This window comes from Astyanax mexicanus, chromosome 16 (genome assembly GCF_023375975.1).
Source record: "Astyanax mexicanus isolate ESR-SI-001 chromosome 16, AstMex3_surface, whole genome shotgun sequence".
Lineage (NCBI taxonomy): Eukaryota > Metazoa > Chordata > Actinopteri > Characiformes > Acestrorhamphidae > Astyanax > Astyanax mexicanus.
In genome coordinates, this window is record NC_064423.1 from 4,512,698 (window position 1) to 4,534,447 (window position 21,750).

A 21,750-nucleotide genomic window follows, 5' to 3' on the forward strand; every position below is an offset into this window, starting at 1 on the left:
CACCAGCATCAGTCCCAGTTTCAGAATGAATCATTTAAGGGCTCTATCACTTTTATGCAAATAAGCTGTTTATAGCTTATAGCTATGTGGTAAGTTTACCACACGTGAGTGTTAGCTTGTGCTAAATAGGAAAACATGAACAAGCTAGTTTAGCTTAACTGTGACAGAAGCACAAAACTCAATTATCTGCTGAGTTGCCACGAACAGTAGGTACAGATCCCTCCTACAGGTGAAGTCTGCTGGCTAATTCCACTGTGTACTGTCTGAGGTTCTCAACCAAAATAAGCAAAATTGTACATCTTTAACTGGTCTGTTGGGGTTGACGGGTGAGGGGTGGTGCCAGAGTGGTTCTATGCAGGGTTCCTTATTGTGACGTCAGCTATACAAACGGCTCATAGAAGCATATGATTCCTGACACCAATCTCTTTCAGCTGATTCACAGAAAACAGGAAGGGATTTTTTTTATCTTGACCCAAATAAAAATACAAAGGAATGCAAAAAGGTAAGTTAGGCATAATATGTCTTATTTAAATGGTTTTAGTGTAGCGTAGTTTTTTAAGTGTTCTATACAGACACTACATTTATTGCAGTTTATGGCTATTTTACAACACTGTAAAAATAATAACACTTTGAAGAGTTGTCGTCATTGCATGTACTTTGCAAGCTAAGCAATGCACGTTATTTGTACAATGTTTCATAATAATTTAATACTGGTCAAATTTTGTGAAAGTATCGTAGATGATTGTCGTGCGATATATATCGCAGAATCATAGTATTGTGATATAATTGTGGGCAGTGTATAGTCATAATATCCATGCCCTGTGATTTCTACCAGTAATCATTACTGAGTGCCATTACACAAAAAAATATATATAAATATAACTAAAAATTAAAATAACAAAAATGTATCACTGTGGCTAATCTTGCATAATGTCACTATGTGTTAAATACAGTACAGGCATAATATGATTTTTCCTTATCGACAGTAAATTGCAATCAATCCCACTTTACCTCCAATGCCTTTACAAGTTCAGGATCGTGGCCTGTTTCTCCCACCAGCACTACTCTAGTCTCCACTCGGCGAAGGATTTCTGAAAGAATAAGAATAAGACAAGAATCAAGGCAAGTCTCCCAGGAAATACATATACTGTCATACGTCAAACAAAAATGGAAATCTGGGCTCCTCTGTTCAATTTAGAATAAAGTGACAGAAGCATGTTAAACTAAAATAAAGAAATAATTCAAATCTTATTTGATATATTACTCCAGTGGAGACCTCACTTACCCTCTGCTTCATCAGGAGCCAGCCCCAGGAAGGTGTGCTCCTTAGAGGTCTCTGCCATTCTGGAGTCGTACACAGACGAGTCCACCAGCAGGCTACGGGCCATGCCCAAAGTCACTATGCTGCTGTCAGCCATGGTGCTGTGACCCAATCCTGTCCAAAAGAAAATTAACAGTTACATCAAAAAGGGAGAAGAGAAAGTCGTGAACTCTATGTTCAGCAAACTGCAAACAATGACCCTCAAAAAAAAAAAGGAAACTTAACTTTTATAGTATAAAACTTTTTTCCTATGTGTAGCTATATTTAGACTCGTTGTGTTGTATGTGCTTCAGTTATAATGGGACAATTTATTCTAATTAGCAGTAAAGTTCTATTATTTCCAATATTGGAGATTGAAGTCATGCCCAGAATAAAGGAAAATTATGGGTTTTTTTTTGTTTTTTTGTAGTGCCTGCTTTCATAGTGTCCATAATAATAATATCCAACAAATGACATTAGAGAAAATTACACCCTACTTACTGTAAAACTGCTGCACTCAAACTCACTGGAACATTATGTTAATCTTCCTTTTATATTTGGGAAAATTCTGTGCCTATTCACTGTTTTAACATTTCTGAAAAAGAAATCAACATAATGTTGTGTATTATATGTAATAAGGGCAACAAGTTAAACATAACATTAATATATATATATATATTTTTTTTTTTTTTTTTTTTTTTTTTGGAAAACAGCATTTCTCATATTTTTTAATCATTGGAACATAATTAAAGTCAAAAAAAGTTAACCTACTATTAAACATCCCTATACCCATCTAGGTTAGTTAACTAATCTAACTAACTAGCTAGCCTTAAGTAGCTAACTAAGCTAGCTAACACTCTTGGCAAACTTAATAAATCTATTCAAGCTAGTAAAATAGTAGGTAAAAAGGTAGAGAAAAGAAGAGTTATCCAAAGTTTGTCTGGAAGCAACTGGAAACAGTTTAGGAATGCTACAAATAGTTGCTATGCATTGAAAAAAAAAAGTATCTCCAAAACAGCAACTTTGTAAGAGAGAAAAAAACTTCTAAATTTTCAATGGAAGTCGATGTAAAAAGAGTTTGTTTCAGGTCATGCTGAAATTTTTCTATTTGTCCGTTCATAAAGAAATGTTGATAGTGTAAAGGGACAGTTTGTCTGTTTAAGTTATGTAGTAAACTAAAAAATTAACAAAATGTAAATACTTGTTTTTCATTGGACAGCAACTAATATACAGTACATACACACAGACCTTTTATTAGCAAAAAATGAAACCTCAAATAATGCAAAGAAAACACGTTCATATTCATAAGGTTTTAAGAGTTCAGAAATCAATATTTGGTGGAATAACTCTGGTTATTAATCACAGTTTTCATGCAACTAGGCATCATGTTCTTTTCCACCAGTCTTACACACTGCTTTTGGATAACTTTATGCTGCTTTACTCCTGGTTCAAAAATTCAAGCAGTTCAGTTTGGTGGTTTGATGGCTTGTGATCATCCATCTTCCTCTTGATTATATTCCAGAGGTTTTCAATTTTGCAAGATCAAGGAAAAACATCATTAAGTGGTCTCTTATTATCTTCCTTTTGTGGACTAACACATAAAATAAAAATAATTTAAAGTTGTTAACAAGGTTAACACTAACTAACTAACTTAGCTAATTAACCAGTTAACAAACCTGTGTTGGGTAGGGTAACATGTTTATTTAGCTATATTAGGTCAAGTTTCTTAAAGTTTAAAGTTCTGATGAGCCCAAGGCCGATTTCCTCCAAGAATAAAAGGGTGTACATACATTTGACAATAACATAAAGGTTAAAATGATGTAGTTTTATTAAAAATAGCTAGTTAGTTTAGCTACTTAGCTGCTGTGTTTAAACAGTGACAGCTGTCTGCTAGTTAGCTAGCCTAGCTAAAGGTGGGGGGCTACTGGAAGCACTGCTACTAAGAAAAACCTTAAAAATAAAGCAAAAAGCAGTGGTTAAAGTTAATAAATGTGTTTAGAGAGAGGAAGCAGAGATAAGAAGACTTACCCGGGGTCAGCAAGAGTCAGGTCGGGCCCGGGGACAGTGCTGAAAGGTCTGCTGGAGCTGAGAGTTGAGCTGCCTGGCTGAGCAGCAGCAGCAGGAGGCCGGCTAGCAGCTACACAGAGTTCCCCGCAGCCTCCCTTTCCCACTGTTAAACTACCCAACACACAACAAACCGCCCCAAAAACCGAGCGATAACCCGTATAAAATAAACCACACCGCCGGACACGGGTGTGACAGAGCGCGTGGGCTGAGAAACGCTAGGAAACAAGTGTAAACATTAAATCCATTTTCAAGCTTTGTGCTCCTCCAGCAGATCCTCTCCCGTTCTGAATTCAAAACTACAGCCGCACCGAGGAGCCGCGCGCTGATTGGCTGAGGCGGATGAGGTTGGCGGAAGTGGCTCCGGATTGGCTGTTAAATTCAAACCGCGATGCAGTGGCGGGGCGCGTGCGCTGGGCTGACTGAGAAAACAGTTTATACTTTATTCAGATTATTTTATTCCGATTTGCTTTAAATCATCTCTTCACTAGTATAGAAGCTCATTCCTCACACCTAATTCACAACATTAATCCAGCACATATTTATGTATCATTATTAGCTAAGTAACTTTATTATAAGATACAAAGTTTTTTTTTTTGAGGCAAAATCTCATTATTTTGAGATACTATGCCGTTATTTTGTGATTCTATCTCATTATTCTAAAATGATCATTTATTTTTTTAAGATAACAAATCGATATTTTTAGATTATTTTAATATATCTCCTTATTTAAAGACATTTTGAGAAAATATCTAGTTATTTTGAGATACTATCTCGTTATTTTGAGATGCTATCTCATTATTTAAATATATTTTGAGAAACTATCTAATTATTTTTTTAATTTAATTTATCACAAACACTAGGTTAGCTTTTTGAGGACAGGCATTTTAGTTCATTTAAAAAAGAGGAAAAATTTAATTGAAGAGCCCTTTCTATACTAATATTGTTGTACTGTAAGTATTGAGTGACTAAGTATCAAGTATCAAACTTAGGAAAAATGTGTGTTTGGTTTTCCACAAACCAGATTTTGGAGTCCTATAAAACCAGTAAATCAAACTTTTATTAAATAAAGTCATTAAATCCTTTAAGAGACATTTACATATACTGACATTACTGTAGCAATTTGGATTAATGTGAAGGCAAACCTAGAAAAAATGTCCATTCGGTTTTGCATAAACCAGATTTTGGAGTCCTATAAAACCAGCAAATCATTGAAGAACCATTTCCATACTATTATTGATGTACAGTAAGTATCAAGTTATGTTACTGTAGCATTTTCAAGTAAAGGAAAGTCAAACTTAGGAAAAATGTCTTTTCGGTTTTTAATAAACCAGATTTTGGAGTCGTATAAAACCAGAAAATCAAGCTGTTTTATATAACAAACAAACCCACCATTAAATCTTTAAAGAGACTTTTTGATACTGTTCAGGATTTAAGTATCTAGTGATATTATTGTGGCAATTTGGAGTAATGTGAAGTCCTATAAAACCAACTAATCAAACTGTTATCAAATTACACCAATAAATTATTGAAAAAGGTGAGCACTCAAATGGCTAGCGCCAGCCCAGGCACATAACTGTATATAAGCAGACAGTAGCATTAACATAAAGGTGCTCTTTAAGCAACTGTCTTAATGTTAAATTGCATAAATGTGTTGACTTGACCACAGGCTATCCACCTGTCTGTTTATAAGAAGCCAAGAACTACAGAGGAGAAGTAAGTAAGTGAAGCTGGGAAGTCTGAAGTCTGAGTCTTCACAGAATAAATATTTATTAAGCTGCTGCTGGGACTTCACTGCTCTGCGCATCTTAAATATTAAGCCAACACAGATACCACATGACAGGCCTCTGAAAAATGAAGATGTCGCCTGTCTCCCATATCATTTCACAAAGAAGAAGACTGGCCCTTTTTTTTTTTTTTTTTTTTTCAAATGAGAGCTTCTTCAAAAGTCTGTGTCTTTGTTCTGCTCCAGCTCACCAGCGCGGCGGCTCCAGAGGCCGAGGCTCATAACCAATTCCTCCCAGGCGGTGGTTAGGGGGGGTGGCTGCTCCTGCGGCTGCTGAGGCTGCTGGGACCGGCTTCAGAGGGGCCTTGAGAAACCTGTGTCTGTGCCCGGGCTGAAGGACACACTGATGAGGACTGGAGAGATTCTCTCTTTTTGTTTTTTAGCCTCTGACTCTGAGTGACTGTGTGGCAGATTCAGCCCTTTGTTGCGACTGTGTGCTCTCCCCCCTTCTGCCTCTCCTCATAGGCCCACTGGAGCTTGAAAGCCCCCCTCTGTAGAACAAAGCCCGGTGAAGCCTGCTTTTACCACCTTCTCCTTTCTGTCACTCTCTGAGAGGCGCACCCAGCGGTCTCCCCCAGGTGGACCACCTGACATGAACTAAACGGTCGCGTGGCAGAAGATGAACGTCTATCACAAAGTCACAGTAGGTAGTCTTTCTGAGATTTCAGAGAGCTCCTGAGCGAACGGAATTTATTTAGGGAATGGAGCGCTGTAGTAAAATACTATTTGTCATAGAGTAGACAGTGTTTTTGCTGCATTTTTAAACAGCAGGTTGGATTTCACCTGCTGCGCTAAAACCTCACCTGTACCGCTAGTGCTACCTTTTATATTCCTCACATCATCAAGACCAAATGAACTTGGATTTATTCAAAAAAAAAAGAAAAAAAAGAAAAGAAACAGAAGTGCTTTTTTCAGCTGTCTTTTTCTCTGCTTCCCGTTTGACAGTTTGGCAGGAAGAAACGAAATTAGAAGAAATTAAACTGACACTTTTCAGAGCAAGGAGCGATTTCACTGCTATTAACAGATGGGGTGACTTACAAAATGAGATTCCTCAATTCCTAATCCTAACCCTTCATCACTGAATAAAATAGATCCATAGACAAAAACTATATATATTAAAGAATTTAATATATATATATATATATATATTATTATTATTTTCTTGAAATATATATATTAAAGAAATATATAAAATAATTACTGTAAAGGTAAGTGATCTTATTATATGTTATTCTCCATAATAGAGCCACTGTGAAGTCTTTATTGTATCAACGGAGGCTTGAGAAAAAAGTGAGACTCTCTCTGTCTGTCTGCACCAAAAACTAAAACTAAAACTAAAGCTAAAGCGGAGGTGGACCATGCAACATGACAATGACTCTTGAAAACGTCTAGTATATCCACCAAGAAATGGCTCGAAGGAAAGAAATGGAGATTAGTGGTGTGCCATATTGTATCGTGCACAATAATATCGCCAACCTTTTTGAATATCTTGAACTATAATATTATACCCTTAAAATATTGTGCCATATCACCCACCCCTAATTATCACATCAGTGTACTACTTTTTTTTGCAGTTTTTAGCAAAAGAAAAAATCACTCTGTTCTCATTTACCATTATACCGGTATATCTACTAGAGACTATAGATTATATCTGTCCAGTATCATTTATTTTACTTTAATCCTGGGAATATGGAGATATTTGGAGTGCATTATTATTAGTATCATGACATTCTGGATAATTGACTTCTGTTACAAATCTGATAAAAATCCGTGTTTTTTTTTTATATCTCAGTTAGGGGTGTAGCATATTATATCGTATGCACTAATACAATTAGATTTTCATTTTGTTGCAGTAGTGTATTCTTGAAATATATATATATATATATATATATATATATATATATATATATAGTATATATATATCGTATATATACATATATTGTCTATATATACGTATGTGTTTTATATGTTTATATATATATATATATACATATATATATATATATATATATATATATATATATATATATATATATATATATATATATATATATATATATCATATGTTTTATATATATTTATATATATTATTCAGTGTTTTCTCATATTGCCAAGAGTATTGTTATTGCGAAAATACCACATAATACCAATAAATATCATGATATTATTTTTAGCACCATATTGACACCCCTACTGGAGATAAAATGCTTAACTGAGATTATAAGGGAAAAGTTGTGATGCTGCCAAAATGATTTTAAGACCAGTGATTTCCTAATGGCTATTAGGTAACACTGAGTGTTCATTAATATGAGTTACATGTAAAGTCCTAGGTTAACCATGGCTAACATAACTAGTCGTTTAAAGTCTGGAAGGTTTTTTGATATTAATATTTTTCTGATATTTACACACCATGTATAAGTTTTTGGCTTTGCTTCCTGTTTTCACCTAAATGACTTTTATTGTGAAACAAACTAGTAACAGGAAGTGGTGGTGTCGGACATTTTTTTTGGGTAGGATTGCTAATAAGGAAAAAAAAAGTTTGCTCCACATCTTTCAACCTCTAAGGAAGAGATACTTCAAGCTGTTTCAAACTGTTCCTGGACCTGTGGATTGTATGTGAAACTGGGTAGGACCAATGCTTTCCTTATTTTGCTGTGCCCTGTATTTTTTCAAGATATTTTTTAATTATCTTTTTGTTTTCGTGAGATTTCGATTATTTGGTCTGATTTTTATGGATTTTGGACACTTTGGCTTCTGATTATTTTTTAATTGCTTGAACATGGACTCATGCTTTGTTTGGGTTTTGATATAAGAACTGTATAATAGTGTAGCATTGTCCATTTGTATTCGTATAAATCAGAATTTTCTGAAATGAGTTTTTGAGTGAAAAATGTCATTCCTATTCGTTACAATGTGATGCACTTACATTGCCTTTATATACAGATATTGTTTGGTTACACATTGATATGACCAAACACAGACATGCCACATGTAACAGAACTTAGTATCATGTTCCATGACTTTTGCCATGTCCCTGACATGACCAGGCCTGTTCCAAGTAGATCCCGTTGTAGTAACATGCTGTATGACATTTGTCACTGTGTTGTAGCTTAGTTTCAGAGTGTTAGCAATCTTCTCATAACCTAGGCCATCTTTATGTAAAACAGCAATGCTATTTTTCACATCCTCAGAAAGTTATTTGTTATGAGGTGCCATGTTGAATATTCAGTGGCCAGTGTCAGAGAATTGTATCCAAACAATATTCTCAAATCTCATGCTTTGAGCGCGTGACACACATACCTCAGCGAGTTCACACGCTCACAAGCCACACATGGTATTTCTCACACTTGCCAATCCACCGGCTGCATATTACAATGTATAAGAAGTGTCCGATTCAAAAGTTTTGAAACACACGTCGGTGAACAACTTAAACAACTGAGGAAGAATGCGCTTTTAATAGAAAATGCACTTATAGTATTCTTTACTTGATTTAAACCCACTTTTAAAGTATATACTTTTAAGTATACTTCTTTTTTACAAGGAAAGTGCCCTTGTGAAAAATAAGAAAATGTAACTGAGAGCGGGAATAATCGTACTCATCATAATTATATTTTAGATCTGGCACTTGTCACGTCTCTAGGCTCTCCTTTCACACTCCCGAACTCCATTTCCCATATACCCACTGGCGATGACGTCACCGTCAGCCGCTCACCTTCACCCAATCGTGTTACTCTCCTCCGTTCAGACTCTCCTGTGTTCTAAGTTGTTCCGGTTCATAGTAATTCTATGTTTTTTATATATAGGGTTCTGTTAGCATATGTTCTTTGCGAGGTATTGTCGACTCATGTTGCGTACTGAGCGTTTTTCCAAACCCTTTTCTGTCTGCCCTTTTGTTATGACCCTTTTTTCTGTATTACGGATTTTGCCTTTTGTATTTGCCCTTATCGGATTTGTTGTATTATCGGACTGTCTCTCTGGCTTCGGATCTTGGACTGTTTCCTGTACTACGTCTCCTGCTTACACTGTGAGTTCTGTTCGATCTGTTCTCTGGCTGTGTTATTCTGTTTACGGCTCTGTTAATAAACCAGTCTTTACCTTTTATTCGGCAAGCGTCACCCCTATCTGTCTGGTGTTTCAGCACTGACCTTGTTATATAATGGAGAAACAGTAATAATATATATATAAATATATAAGTGAATACATAAAGAAAGAAATTGTAATGCTCTGTTTGCAAGTTAGCACATAATTGATCACCAATAAGAAGAACTCATGAACGCAAGCTTTTTTTTTTATGCACATATTTAATCGCATGTTTAAAAATGTAGACTGGTAATACATTGTATTGTATTGTATTGTCGGTTTGCGATCACTGACCAAAGGTGTCAAAGCATTGTACAGTTTGTATTCTTTATAAATACAGGAGCGTAATGATGGTTATCATAAACTCTGCATTCCACTTTTCCTTTTTGTGCTTAGAGTCATTGAACAAAAGTTGGTCAAATGGAAAAAATGTGGATTTTGTTTTTTTGTATTCTGAATTTTTCTTGAAAATGTTACAATTGGACTGTTCTCCTTCTCGATGGTGAAATATGAAATATTTGGTGTGTAAGAATATTATACATTCACTGACATGCTGTCAAAATTGCATTTTCCTTTGTTGTTCTGTCTAGATAAGATATGAAAATATGAAGGCAGCGTTTTTTAATACAGTACACTTATTTACTTATTCTCACTGATTTATCCACTGCTTTTGCATTTGATTCCATGAAAATAAAAAAAATATATTTCCAAAGCCCAATCATACATTACCTTACATTACCTGTCTGTACAGTACAGTTGGAATAGTTGTGCTACAATAATAAAATACGAAAAGGTGAAATAACGCTTAGAAGCTGAACCTGGACTGAGATCCGATCTGAGGGAGATCTGTTGAGGAGGTTTATAAGTAGTATGAAGCTTTAAAATCAGAAAAAAAACAGAATATGCAAAACAAATAAGTCAACATGTAAAAAAAAGGAGTATATAAATCTTATATAATACACATACACATGATAGATTGTTATTTTAGTTTTTCGAAAGTGCTGCATTTCTGACCATTTAAAAGAGTTCTTCAATGCTCTTCGGATGGTTCGTTTTCCGTTTCAGTGTCTTTTGTGATCATGTAGAGAAAATTCAGCAGGACAGTACAGTAGAGTCTTTTTGCTTTTGTCTTTTTTTATTTTTATTTTATAGTCTGTTTCTCTCACTTTTTACCTCAGAATCATGGCATTACGTCCTTGGAGTCATACTGCATGGCTTTATACTGCATCTCCTTTCTTCGTCCACAGTCCTTATTTATTTTTTGTTTAAGAAAAAAAAATTCAAGATGTCAAAAATTGAACTTTTTTTTGCGCTCTGCTAAGGCACAGCAGATAGCAGATGGCCTAATGATGGTGGATGATGATTGGCGGCTAGCGTCCGTGTCATCCAATGCACGCCGTCCCAAAATGATGGAGCAGAGTCTCAGCTCTAGAATCCAAAGGCCAAAAATGATGGCACACGTTCCAGTGCAGTGTGGCTGGGAATAGCAGCAGCAGTAGAGGTTGTTCCCCACTCTTCCAGAATGGCGGGGCTCGTTCTAGTGCTCTACAGGACTCTGCAGGAGCTGCAGCGTCCTGCACGCTTCACCGCTGTATGGCACTCGAGCAAGACAGCAACAAGAACAACGAGCGGGTAAAAAAAAAAGGAGAAGATGAAGGAGAAGAAGAAGAAGAAGAAGGAGGACACACAATGCACATGTTCAACATGCAAGCCGGCTCTGCTGGGCCAGCAGCGGCCCGGCGCTCTCCTCTGTCTCCTCGGTGTCCGTGAGAGCCGCGGTGCACAGGTCACTGAAGATGTCTAAAAGCAGAGGAATGGAAGAGGAAAAAAACAGGTCTGTTATCAAGCTGTTTCCTGATGTCTGACAGTGACATTTAAAATATTAAATATGAAATCTTCAAACTTAAAGCAAAACAGAATTAGCAGTGCTAATATACAGCATGTACAACTGTAAAATGTAAAAAAAAAACAAAAAAAAAAAAACAAAGGGGTGTCAAATAGGGGTGTAACGGACCACAGATGATCTGTGAACTCGATCACACGGATCATATCTTACAGGTCGGAAAACCCAAAAGCAAAAAAAAATGATGCGCTTGGTGTCAGATAATCATATAAAGAATCATGTTTTTAGTAACCTAAAAATGTTAAACAAACCAAAATGGTCTTACGGTTTTAACTTGCAGTTTCTAAATCTGTTCACTCTGATGAACTTCGTGGGGTGGTGCTGATAAGAGCCAGTTTCATCATAACATTTTTGATGGCCTTTGTTTTTTTTCTTTATTTAGTTGAGTAGTCCTTGCTTCTCATAATCTGGATTAGAACATTACTCAAATAGAGCTATTATTCACTGTATACCTGTAACTCTACCTCTTCACAAGAATACACTGAGAATACATACAAGTTAAAACATCCATTGAGCCTTTATGATCAATTTATACGAATAAAAGAGAAAGAAACCAAGGCGAAGAAGATATTCAACAACAAATAACTTTAAGTTATAGAGAGCTTAAACCAATTGTGTTGAACAGTGATTTACAGAGCTATTACAGAATGTAACTTCTTACATGACTCACTGCTCAAAATTGATAATAAAATATGGTTTAAAAAACAGTAAAAAGGCATTATTTATCTGATTCCTGACCATTAAATTAAATTAAAAATTGTAAAGAATTTTAGAAATTATTTTCAATAGTTACTGGATTTATAATGACACTTTTTTTTCTGCTTCTTTCTACTTATTGTTTTTTATTACCAATGTTTTATTTATTTTCTTTTGTATACATTTGGAATGTATTTAGAGTGTGTTTTCTTTTTATTTTTGTGTGTATGCATAATGTCCATTTTTGTATCTTGTAACACAAGTCTGATGGTATATTCCAACTTGCAAAAGGCAAAAACGGAAAAATATGAAAATATTTATTTGTTTTTTGTACTATAGGCGAGGCTGATCACAATATTCAGCTCAGCCGATCAGCTCTACCTCCTGCCCCGCCTCTAAACCCATACATCACCCAGTGCCCCTCCCAAACTACCCCTCCCATTTTATTATTTTTTTTTTAAATCAGGGGATTTAGTTGCCATTTCATCTACAACGAAGATCTTTTTAACAATGGAAAAAGCTTTGAATTTAAGGTGGGACCAAATTTTGACTGGTACTGCATAATATACTGTAGAAAACATATAATCATAAGCTAGAGAGGCCTAGAAAAAATATAACAGTCAATACATACTTCTTTATATTCTAATAAATTTAAATAAATAGCTTTATTTATTTATTTATTTTTTTTATAAAAAAAAAATAAGAAAAAAAAAAAAAGAAGTTTGACTCAAAAACCATGATATGATCCGATCTGTGATCTGTGAGCCGTTACACTACTAGTGTCAAACCTGTCCACACTGGGTTGGTATGGCTGAAATGTGGCTTTCCATTCTTTTCCAGTCTAAACCTTTCTTTTCCATCTTATTGAATTATTTATACTCGTTTAATCAATCAGCTGATCACATGAGCTTCTGTTTGCGTTAAATGAAAACCTGCAGCCACACTGGCTCAAAGTGGACAGGTGGACAATGTGCGACACCCCTGCTGTAAAACAAACAAACAAATGGAACAAAAATAAAACAGAAACAAATAAAGGGAATTCATTAGAGAGTGACTGCAAATAAGTGTAATGCAGAAAAAAAAACCCAACACAAAGCCAATTTAGCAGCAGAAAGTAAGCAGAAGTGGTGAAGCATGAAGCCTAATGTGCAGCATATCCGAGCAACACACCCTGCTCCAACCGTCAGACCAGATTTACAGCTTAGTTTTAGTTTTAGAGTTCAGCAGCCGGTGTGATCTCCGCATACAGGTCTTGTTATGACAGGAGCAGCGTTTGCAGTGAACTGAGGGGGGGTGGGGGCAAGACTGTGAACACAGCAAGGCCAGGCAGGGGGGGAGGAATGGAGAGCATGCCTGAAGGGATGACGACATCATGCTCTACTTGTTTTCTTTTTAACCTTCAAGCACATAAAAAGAAACAAAAAAGTAAAGTAAAATAAAGAAAACTAAGCACAATATGCAAAGCAGCTCCACTGCCATACTCTCCGTCCATCCATCCACCCGTCCCCATCCTGGCATCCCCATCTCGGCATCCCCCAGCCCCCCAGCTATCTCGATGCTTTGCGGGTGTTCACAAAGAGAGGGTGCAGGTGACAAATCCTGGGTCAAAGCTCTTGGCCTCTGCCTCTGTATCACTGTATCATAACACTGGCAGTTAACACTCAGTATAATTATTAATATTCAGTCTATTATTTATTTCTAATTTCAGCCCATTTTCTCCCCAATTCAGAAGACTACAAGATCCAATCACCCAACCCACTCATTAGCTCTCCCCCATCACTAGTTTTAATGCCACATTACTGGGAGGGTGATGACTAGCACATCAGACTCCGCCTCTTTTGCAGCATCACTGATACATCAGCCAACAGACGCACTGCAAAAAAACTAAATCCTTAGCACGTGAAATTATCTATCTATCTGTTTATATATTAATATAAAACTATTGTGTTAGTGTAAGATTTAGCCTATTTTAGAAATCATGATCTTACTCAGTCTCACTTTGAATTTTAGCCTTATTTTAGGTCATTTGAAATTAAAATTAGCAAAAAAAAAAAAATAATAATAAACCTCACCAGTTGGATTAAAGCCCCACTAGGTAGCATTTTCTTGATTTTTGATCTTTTTAAAGAAGTAAAATTACAGCTTGAAACTCACTGCAGCGCTGCATTGAGGTGTAATAGGAGGAATAGCGGTGCTCTCGTGTCTGTGCCGGAGCTCCTCTGAACTCAAACCAGACTCTGTAAGTTTTCCGAGGCGGCCGCGACCAACGCTCGTGAGAACTGCGACCTGCTTTCCGACCTTTAGTTCTAACAGTTCTACAAGGACTACTGGTTCATTCTTTACAAACTAACATACAGACACTCTGACAGAAGCTGGAAAGAGACATAATATGTCTGTGAAAGCCAAAAAAAGAGAAACTAATCCGCCTGAAACATTTATTACACTCTGTAACTGTAGGGGGAGCCCACAAGAACAAAATCTCAATCCTGCCTAGTGGAGCTTTAAGTCTTACTTTAAGAATTTTAATATTGTAAAGAAATTTGCTTATTTATATGAATGAATAAAAGTCTGAGGAAATATAAAAGCTAAATAAAATCAAAATTAATATTAATGCATAATTTTGGATAATATATGATTGTGAACAGTGAAAATGTTGAGTTCATATTGAGATAAAGTAATCTGAACTCAATTCTTCGATAAAAAAACAAACAAAAAGTCAACATTTCAAGTTATTCTGATTCTAGTGTGCAAATCTAAGATACAGCATTTTTACTTGATTTAAGTCTTACTTTAAATATTTTAAGGTTTTAAAGTCTTACTAAGAAAATGTGCTTATCTATATGCATAAATAAAAGTCAGATTAAATATAAAAGCCTAATAATATATTTTTTAAATAATGTTAATGCATAGTTTTCAATAAAATATATAGGTGAACACTGTAAAAAATTTCAATCAAGTGCTTGACAGTCAAATTGTGATCTTACCTAAGTAATCTAAACTCAATTCTTCAATAAGAACCAAAAAAATCAACATTAAAGTTTTTTCTGATTCTTTTGTCCAAATCTAAGATCTAAAATCAGGGATTTTTACTTGATTCAAGTTTTGCTTCAAGAATTTTAAGATTTTAAAGATTCTAGAAGTCTTACTAAGAAAATTTGCTTAACTATATGGATGAATAAAACTAAGAGAAAAGAAAATATAAAAAGCTAATATAATAAAAATATGAATGTTAATTTTGGTCAAATCTAAAGGTGAAAATATATTTTTTAAAATAATGTTAATGCATAGATTTCAATAAAATATATAGGTGAACACTGTAAAAATGTCCAATCAAGTGCTTGACGGTCAAATTGTGATCTTACCTAAGTAAAATAAAATTAATTCTTCAATAAGCACAAAAAGTCAACATTCAAGTTATTCTGATTCTAGTGTCCAAATTTAAGATTTAACATATATGCTTTTAATGTTTTAAATGCTTTAAAATGCTTATGTATATGTAAGAATAATATAAAAGGAAAATAAAATCTTAATGTTAATGCATAATTTTGGATGAAATATGAAGCTGAATGTGGACAAAAAGTCAACATTTCAAGGTATTTTGATTCTATTGTCCAAATTTTTTAGATCAGTTATTTTTAACTTATTCAAGATTGTAAGAAATCTTACTAAAATGCTTTTTGGTAAATATATTGCAAGCATATACATCTCAATATATGTTAATGGATTTTTTGCAGTGTGTCTGTGCTGACCAACATTACATATGAAGTGATGAGGGGAAAGCGCTACCCACCCAGAGAGAGCATGACCGATTGTGCTCTCTCTCGGACTCCGGCTGCTGATGGCGAGCAGCGTGACCCAGGAATCAAAGATCATATTTGCATGGCTTTATTCAGCTGGACCACCCAGAGCCCGTAGGAATAATAAGAACAAAGATCAGTTTAAACATCAGTTTTGCAGACTCCAAGTGTCACGTGCAGCTCTCTCCTGCTCATCCCTGTGTGGATTAGAGGGAATACCAGAGTGACTGTAAATGTCCACACTTCCTGCTGTAGACTGCAGGATCGTGGGTGGGACCAGCCCTGTCTTCAGAGTATTTAGGTTCTTGACTAGCCTAGAACATGAGAAAGAACGTTGATTTTAATGGCAGCACTAAAATAAAAGTTCCAGTGGGTCAGTTTCACAAGATTAGTGTTATTTTTTTGTACGAGATATCATTGTGCACAGGAAGGTGAATGTAGTGTTGGGTTTTAAGCACTTTTAATGCTTATGTACAGAGGTGGAAAGTAACTAATTACATTTACTCGCATTACTGTAATTAAGTAGATTTTATGAGTAATTTGTCATTTTTTTAAAGTCGTTTTTAAAATAGGTAATTTTACTTTTACTCAAGTAGATTTTGACTCAAGTAATTTACTTCGCTACATTGGAAAACTCCCCGTTACTGAGTAAAAAATAAAATGCTGGGGGGGAAAAAAAAAACAAAGTTTTGTTCTCCATGGCAGCGCAGCTGAACTTTTCCCAGCAGTGTTTCTGATGCCTATAACACTATTTTTATAATTCTACCCTATTTTGCACTAGTAGTTCATTCACTAGTTCATTCATCTACTCTTTATGTATCTTTTGCACTGCTAAATTTAAATTATTATATAACTGTGTATTTGCACTTTCTGTATGGCTGACGTCAGTTATCCTCACTTTATGCACATCAACTGGTGTTCACTGTCTATTGTTCAACTGCACTACCTCCATTCTACATTACACACACACTAAAGACTGTACTTTTACATTGTACATTCTATTTTTTATTTGATTGTATTCATATGTATCTTTAAATCTTTGTTTTATATTTTTCATTTTGTAACTTTGTGTATCAATCAATCAATCAATCAATCAATCAAGGTTAGTGGGAGAAACGCTGTGTGAATCAGCTGTGCTCGGGGGAACCGGTGTTCTGTCCAGTTATGCTACCCATCGATATGTGCTTCTAGACGGCACTGCGCATGCGCCCACCAACAGTGTTTTTTTGTATGTTTTCATGTTTTTCATTATAATTCCTTACATTTTTATTAGGAACATTAAACAATCTGCTTGGATGTTAAAAAAAAACATGTGGCATGTTTTAGCACTTAAAGCACAGCAATGGCAAGTTCAAAAATAATAATAAACTGTAAAACAGTGAAAAATGGATCATAGAAACCTATGCCACTTGTTCTTGAAAATGTTTTATGGGGTGGTCTGAACAAATACTGCCTGAAAGGTCCAAATTATTTTATTTGATAATTATTTAATTTATGATTCGTAACTAAATAAAAGTAACTATGTTACTTTTACTCAAAGTACATTTTAAGTTGAGTACTTTTTTTACTTTTACTCGAGTAAATTTTAAGATGGGTACTTTTACTTTTACTTGAGTAGAATTTTAGCAAAGTAAAGTTACTTTTACTTAATTACAATTTTTCAGTACTTTTTCCACCTCTGCTTTTTTATGCTTAACATGAAATTTGGATACAGCACTTCGAGATTTCTTTGGAATGTAAAGTGCATTTCAAATAAAATGTATTATTATTATTATTATTAGTCTGAACACTGCAGTCATTTCTTAAGTATTTGTGCACACTTTCTGAAAACTGTTATTTTATTAGTTGTATTAAACGATACTGTAGTTCTATAACAAAATCTAAAAAAAATCTGGCTCTCATGCTAGTCTCTATTATCCTAAGCTAACTAGCTTAGCTAAAGTTTTCACAGAGGCAGGTTGTATTCAGTCAGTGGCACGCCTGTGTTTTCCGTTGCCAAGATAGCAATATGCACAATAGCAATAAGTCGTTCTACAAAAGAATGATTAAAGAATATATGGTTAAAGTCAAGGTCCTGACTTTTATCCAATGAAATTGTTGTGGAAGGATCTGAAGCGAGCGGATAATGTGAGGAAACCCACCAACATCTGGTGTGCAGGACTGATCAACAGTTACTTCACATTACCGATCTGATTTTTTCATGGCTGTGTAAACGTATTGAATTGGATTTTTTCAAATCAGATTTGAGTCACTTTCATATGTGGTCCTAAATCAGATCCGCGGACATGTGATGTGAATGTGAATAGTCAAATCTGAATTTCTGCATCTTTTTGCTTTTACGCATTAGCATTAGCATTAGCGCTACGTGCTTCTCTCTCGTACCCACAACACATCTCTTGGTGCAGCTGTGCAGCTATAGCTGCAAAAAAAACAGCAAAAGCAAACTAAAGCCTGGCCTTTTTTCACATCCTGGACCTGAGCATGAACTTCAGACCAGCTGTTTGCTGTTTCTCCACTCCAGCAAAAGATGCTCCACATATGAGCTGCTAACTCAGAGTCTCTCGTCTCTCTAATATGAGTTTTTTTCTTTTGTTGTTGGTGAAGAAGGAGATGTTTATACACTGTGTATCAATGTGCAGCATGTAAGACAGCGTTTGAGGAACAGATTCATTCACATTACACACAGATACAGATCACCATTAGGATAGACAAATCAGATCTGATAAAAAAAATCAGATTTAAGCAATGTAGCTTGTAATGTGAACATATCCTTAATTATTGCAGTTATTTCTGCAAAGGGAGGATTACACCAGATACTGAAAGCAAAGATTCACATACTTTTTCCACTTAAAATATGTAATATTGAATCATTTTCCTCAATAAATACATGACCTGAGCATAATATTTTTTTTATTAATTTGTTTAACTGGATTCTTTTTATCAACCTTTTAAGATTGGGATGTAAAAATCTGATGATGATGATTTAGGTGATATTTACCCACAAATATTCTAAAGGGTTTACAAACTTTCAACCACCACTTTAATTCAGTACACTAATTGCTGTTGCTGTCTTTCGAAGTGAACTTGCATCCACGTTAGGAGTGAAAAGCTGCACACGGTGTGTCTTGCTAATTAGCATTAGCATTATGCTAATGCAACGTCAGTATTGCGCACTAATGCCAGTCTCAGCTTCGGTAAAAGAACAGGCTGTCAACACAGGAGCTAAAACACACTGTACATGTAGGTGTGAATCTGTGGGAATAACACGTACAAGCGTATATATACACACACACACACACACACACACACACACACACACACACAAACACGCGCACACTCTCGCACATTATGGGCAGATGTAAGCACTTCTGTGAGAAATGTGCTTTAAACTCAAAACTTTAAAAGTGTGAACTGAGGCACATTAAACTTTTGCTGAATTTTAGAAGACGATTATATAGACTGGCTCCATGAAAAGCTGGTGAATTCTTTATAACTTTTTATAACTGTTTCGGGATGGGGTGGGTGGGGTGTGGGGAGGGGGGGGGGGTAGCGAGGAAAGGGGGTGGAGGGATGATGGGGCGGGAGGATGGCGAGCGGAGAGGGGCGCCAGACACTTGAGCGGTGCGAAAACCCAAAGATGGAAAATGATTGAAGATACTTTTAAAGATGAATTATGCATGAAGTGATGAAATATGAGTATATTCAATGCATTTTCTTAGCGCCACTTTAATTTCATAGGGTATTAGTCACCCCAAAATACACCCGCGAACGGAAAAAAAAAACGTCTCACAAAGACTCTCATCCATCGCTCGCAATGGACTCTGGAGGCGATTTCCAGCACTGGCGATGTAACCACGCTGCTTTGTAGTGCACGCTTGGACTGAATGTAGTGATTTATTATTAATTTTAGCCCCGTGTTTTTTTTATTGGCATTGTAATACATAGTTTTTAATGCGGCCCGTGCCCTCTGCTGAACTCGCTGTGAATTAAGTTTTAATTCAGGACCAGCCATTAAAAGAAAGCTTGGACTGTAATAGGCTTTCTTTCGTACAACATTACCCCCAAATAATGAATAAAGGTTAACGAGAGGCTCGTCGATGATAGATTTTGAGTGTAAAATTGGGTAGTGGGTGTAGAAGGTTTTATTGGAAGTCGCCGTGTCTGAAATGCGGCGTGTGGCACTGCTGGCTGCAGGTAAATGCGCTGTGCTCAAATCAGTTCGAGTAATTGTAAAAGTTGTTGAAGCAACATTAAGCATTTATGACATGTTTATGCCCTTAGAGCAATAAAATCATGCTGTACTTTTGTACTTGGTGCCGTGCTGCTGTTGTTATTAATCTTGGGTTTATAATGGCAGGAATGAATGAAGTTGTTAAAAAAAAAAATGCTTTTATCAATATATGTTCATTTTTCTCTCGAACATCACTCAAGTGAACTATATCCATAATAATCCATTTAAGTGTTGAGTGTCATATAAGAATAGCGCTATATGTATTGCTACGTTGCTCAAACCATATTTCTCTGATGTAGTCAAAATTTTAATAAGTAGAACTTTTCCTAAACATTACAGCTATCATTTATTTTATTTTAATCCTGGATATATGGAGATATTTAGAGTGCATTATTATAAGTATCATTACATCCTGGATCATTTACTTCTGTTACAAGTTTGATAAAATTCTTGTATTTTTTTATATCTCAGTTAAGGGTGTGCCATATCATGCCTTATCGTATGCAGTAATAAAAATATATATAAAAAAAATTGCTGCAGTAGTGTATTCTTGAGATATTTTTGTATTTAATTCAGTGTTTTGTCATATCCCCAAGAGTATTATCGCGAAAATACCATGAAATATTGTGATATTATTTTAGGGCCATATCGCCCACCCCTACTCCCATCTTTATATTATATATGTTTTTTTTCACCCCCCCCCCATCACCATTGCACTATTGTTCTATTGTTTTCTATCTCACGTACGTCTACTGTGTCCTTTTTGTATTGTGTGTATATATAGTGTCTCCCATTCTTTTATACTAGATATCATATTGTCTTTACTTGCTGTAATTTTTGGGAAGGAGAGTACCGTATTTTCAGTTCTCTGTATGTCCTGTACATATGCAGTATTGATAAATGGCGTATCTATGTACTATCTGGGCTCTTATTGGTCAAAAGTCGTTAAAAGCCTTACATTTAATTTGCCAAGCCTGCAGACGCCTGCTTGTAATAAACCTGGCGATTGGCAGACGTGTTGAATAGTGTGTGTGTGTGTGTGTGTGTGTGTGTGCGTGCATGCGTGAGTGGGAACAGGGAAATAAACACTAAGCTGTGCTGGACTGCAGCCCCCCAGCAGCAGCAGAACTGAAAACCCCTCCTGCAGGCCGTAGCTACTCTTTCCATTATACTCTGTACCCGACCACAGACTTACTTACTGAACCGTATTATGGGATAGAGGAAAATAAAGTTGAGTTGACTGTGAATCAGTGAATTGTTGAATTGGACCTTTGATTCACTGAACTGAATGTCACATCATTAGTGTGTGTGTGTGTGTGTGTGTGTGTGTGTGTATGTGTGTGCAGTATGAATGTGTGTGTGTGGAAGTGACTTGACGTTTGGCGAGGAGGAGGAGGAGGAGGAGCAGGAATAGGAAGAAGAGAAGGAGGTACGGTCCATTACTCACCAGTGGCCATTCTCAGCCTCCTGTACGAACTGAACTACATCTCCTGCCTCCAGCGAGAGCTCGTGTGGAGCGCGCGCCTCATACGTCAGCTGCACCTGAAAGCGTTCAAGCTCCCCCTGCAGGAAGAGAAGAGGGGAAAATGAGGAAAAATAATAACACAGGGGTACTCTATTATCTTCACATTAATTTCACTACTTACAGTCCTGTCACACATTTTGTTAACTGAAAGACGACAGTAGGCTAAACTGGTGTGCAGAAGGGGAGGGACAAAATATCGATATTGGGATATCATTTTCTTTTGCGATACATCATCGATATTTGGTGTTAAATGTATAAAAATTAAGTGTTTTCTAACACCCTTGATATTGAACAAAACAAAGAATGAGCAGCTGTTCCAATACTTTTGACATTCAGCTCAGAACTGCACTACCTGTCAGGTGATCTCT

The 21,750-nt window shown here is 35.9% G+C and overlaps 3 protein-coding genes across 18 annotated transcripts in view; 1 reads left to right on the forward strand and 2 right to left on the reverse strand.

The window, feature by feature from the left end:
* ect2 (epithelial cell transforming 2) overlaps positions 1-3,672 on the reverse strand; it is a 52,072-nt gene extending 48,400 nt beyond the window's left edge. For 5 of the 6 annotated variants that reach the window (XM_022669566.2, XM_022669569.2, XM_022669567.2 and 2 more), the window contains exons 1-3: positions 3,329-3,672; positions 1,286-1,435; positions 1,012-1,091 (exon numbers count right to left, since the gene is read on the reverse strand). In XM_022669566.2, coding sequence (XP_022525287.2) covers positions 1,012-1,091; positions 1,286-1,418 — 213 coding nt within the window. In that variant the 5' untranslated portion in view covers positions 1,419-1,435; positions 3,329-3,672. The remainder of the gene's footprint in view (positions 1-1,011; positions 1,092-1,285; positions 1,436-3,328) is intronic. The other variant, XM_022669570.2, reaches the window with a different exon arrangement.
* A 5,759-nt stretch (positions 3,673-9,431) lies between these two features.
* The window catches only part of mcf2l2 (MCF.2 cell line derived transforming sequence-like 2), a 177,962-nt gene continuing 165,643 nt past the window's right edge, over positions 9,432-21,750 (reverse strand). For 9 of the 11 annotated variants that reach the window (XM_049465736.1, XM_049465741.1, XM_049465742.1 and 6 more), the window contains 3 exons: positions 21,305-21,420; positions 15,846-15,940; positions 9,432-11,030 (listed from right to left, as the gene is read on the reverse strand). In XM_049465736.1, coding sequence (XP_049321693.1) covers positions 10,930-11,030; positions 15,846-15,940; positions 21,305-21,420 — 312 coding nt within the window. In that variant the 3' untranslated portion in view covers positions 9,432-10,929. The remainder of the gene's footprint in view (positions 11,031-15,845; positions 15,941-21,304; positions 21,421-21,750) is intronic. The other 2 variants (XM_049465737.1, XM_049465743.1) reach the window with 2 other exon arrangements.
* Positions 15,381-21,750, forward strand: part of ncbp2 (nuclear cap binding protein subunit 2) — a 231,614-nt gene continuing 225,244 nt past the window's right edge. The window contains exon 1 of the mRNA XM_049465772.1: positions 15,381-15,422. Within this exon, the coding sequence (XP_049321729.1) occupies positions 15,396-15,422 (27 nt within the window). The 5' untranslated portion in view covers positions 15,381-15,395. The remainder of the gene's footprint in view (positions 15,423-21,750) is intronic.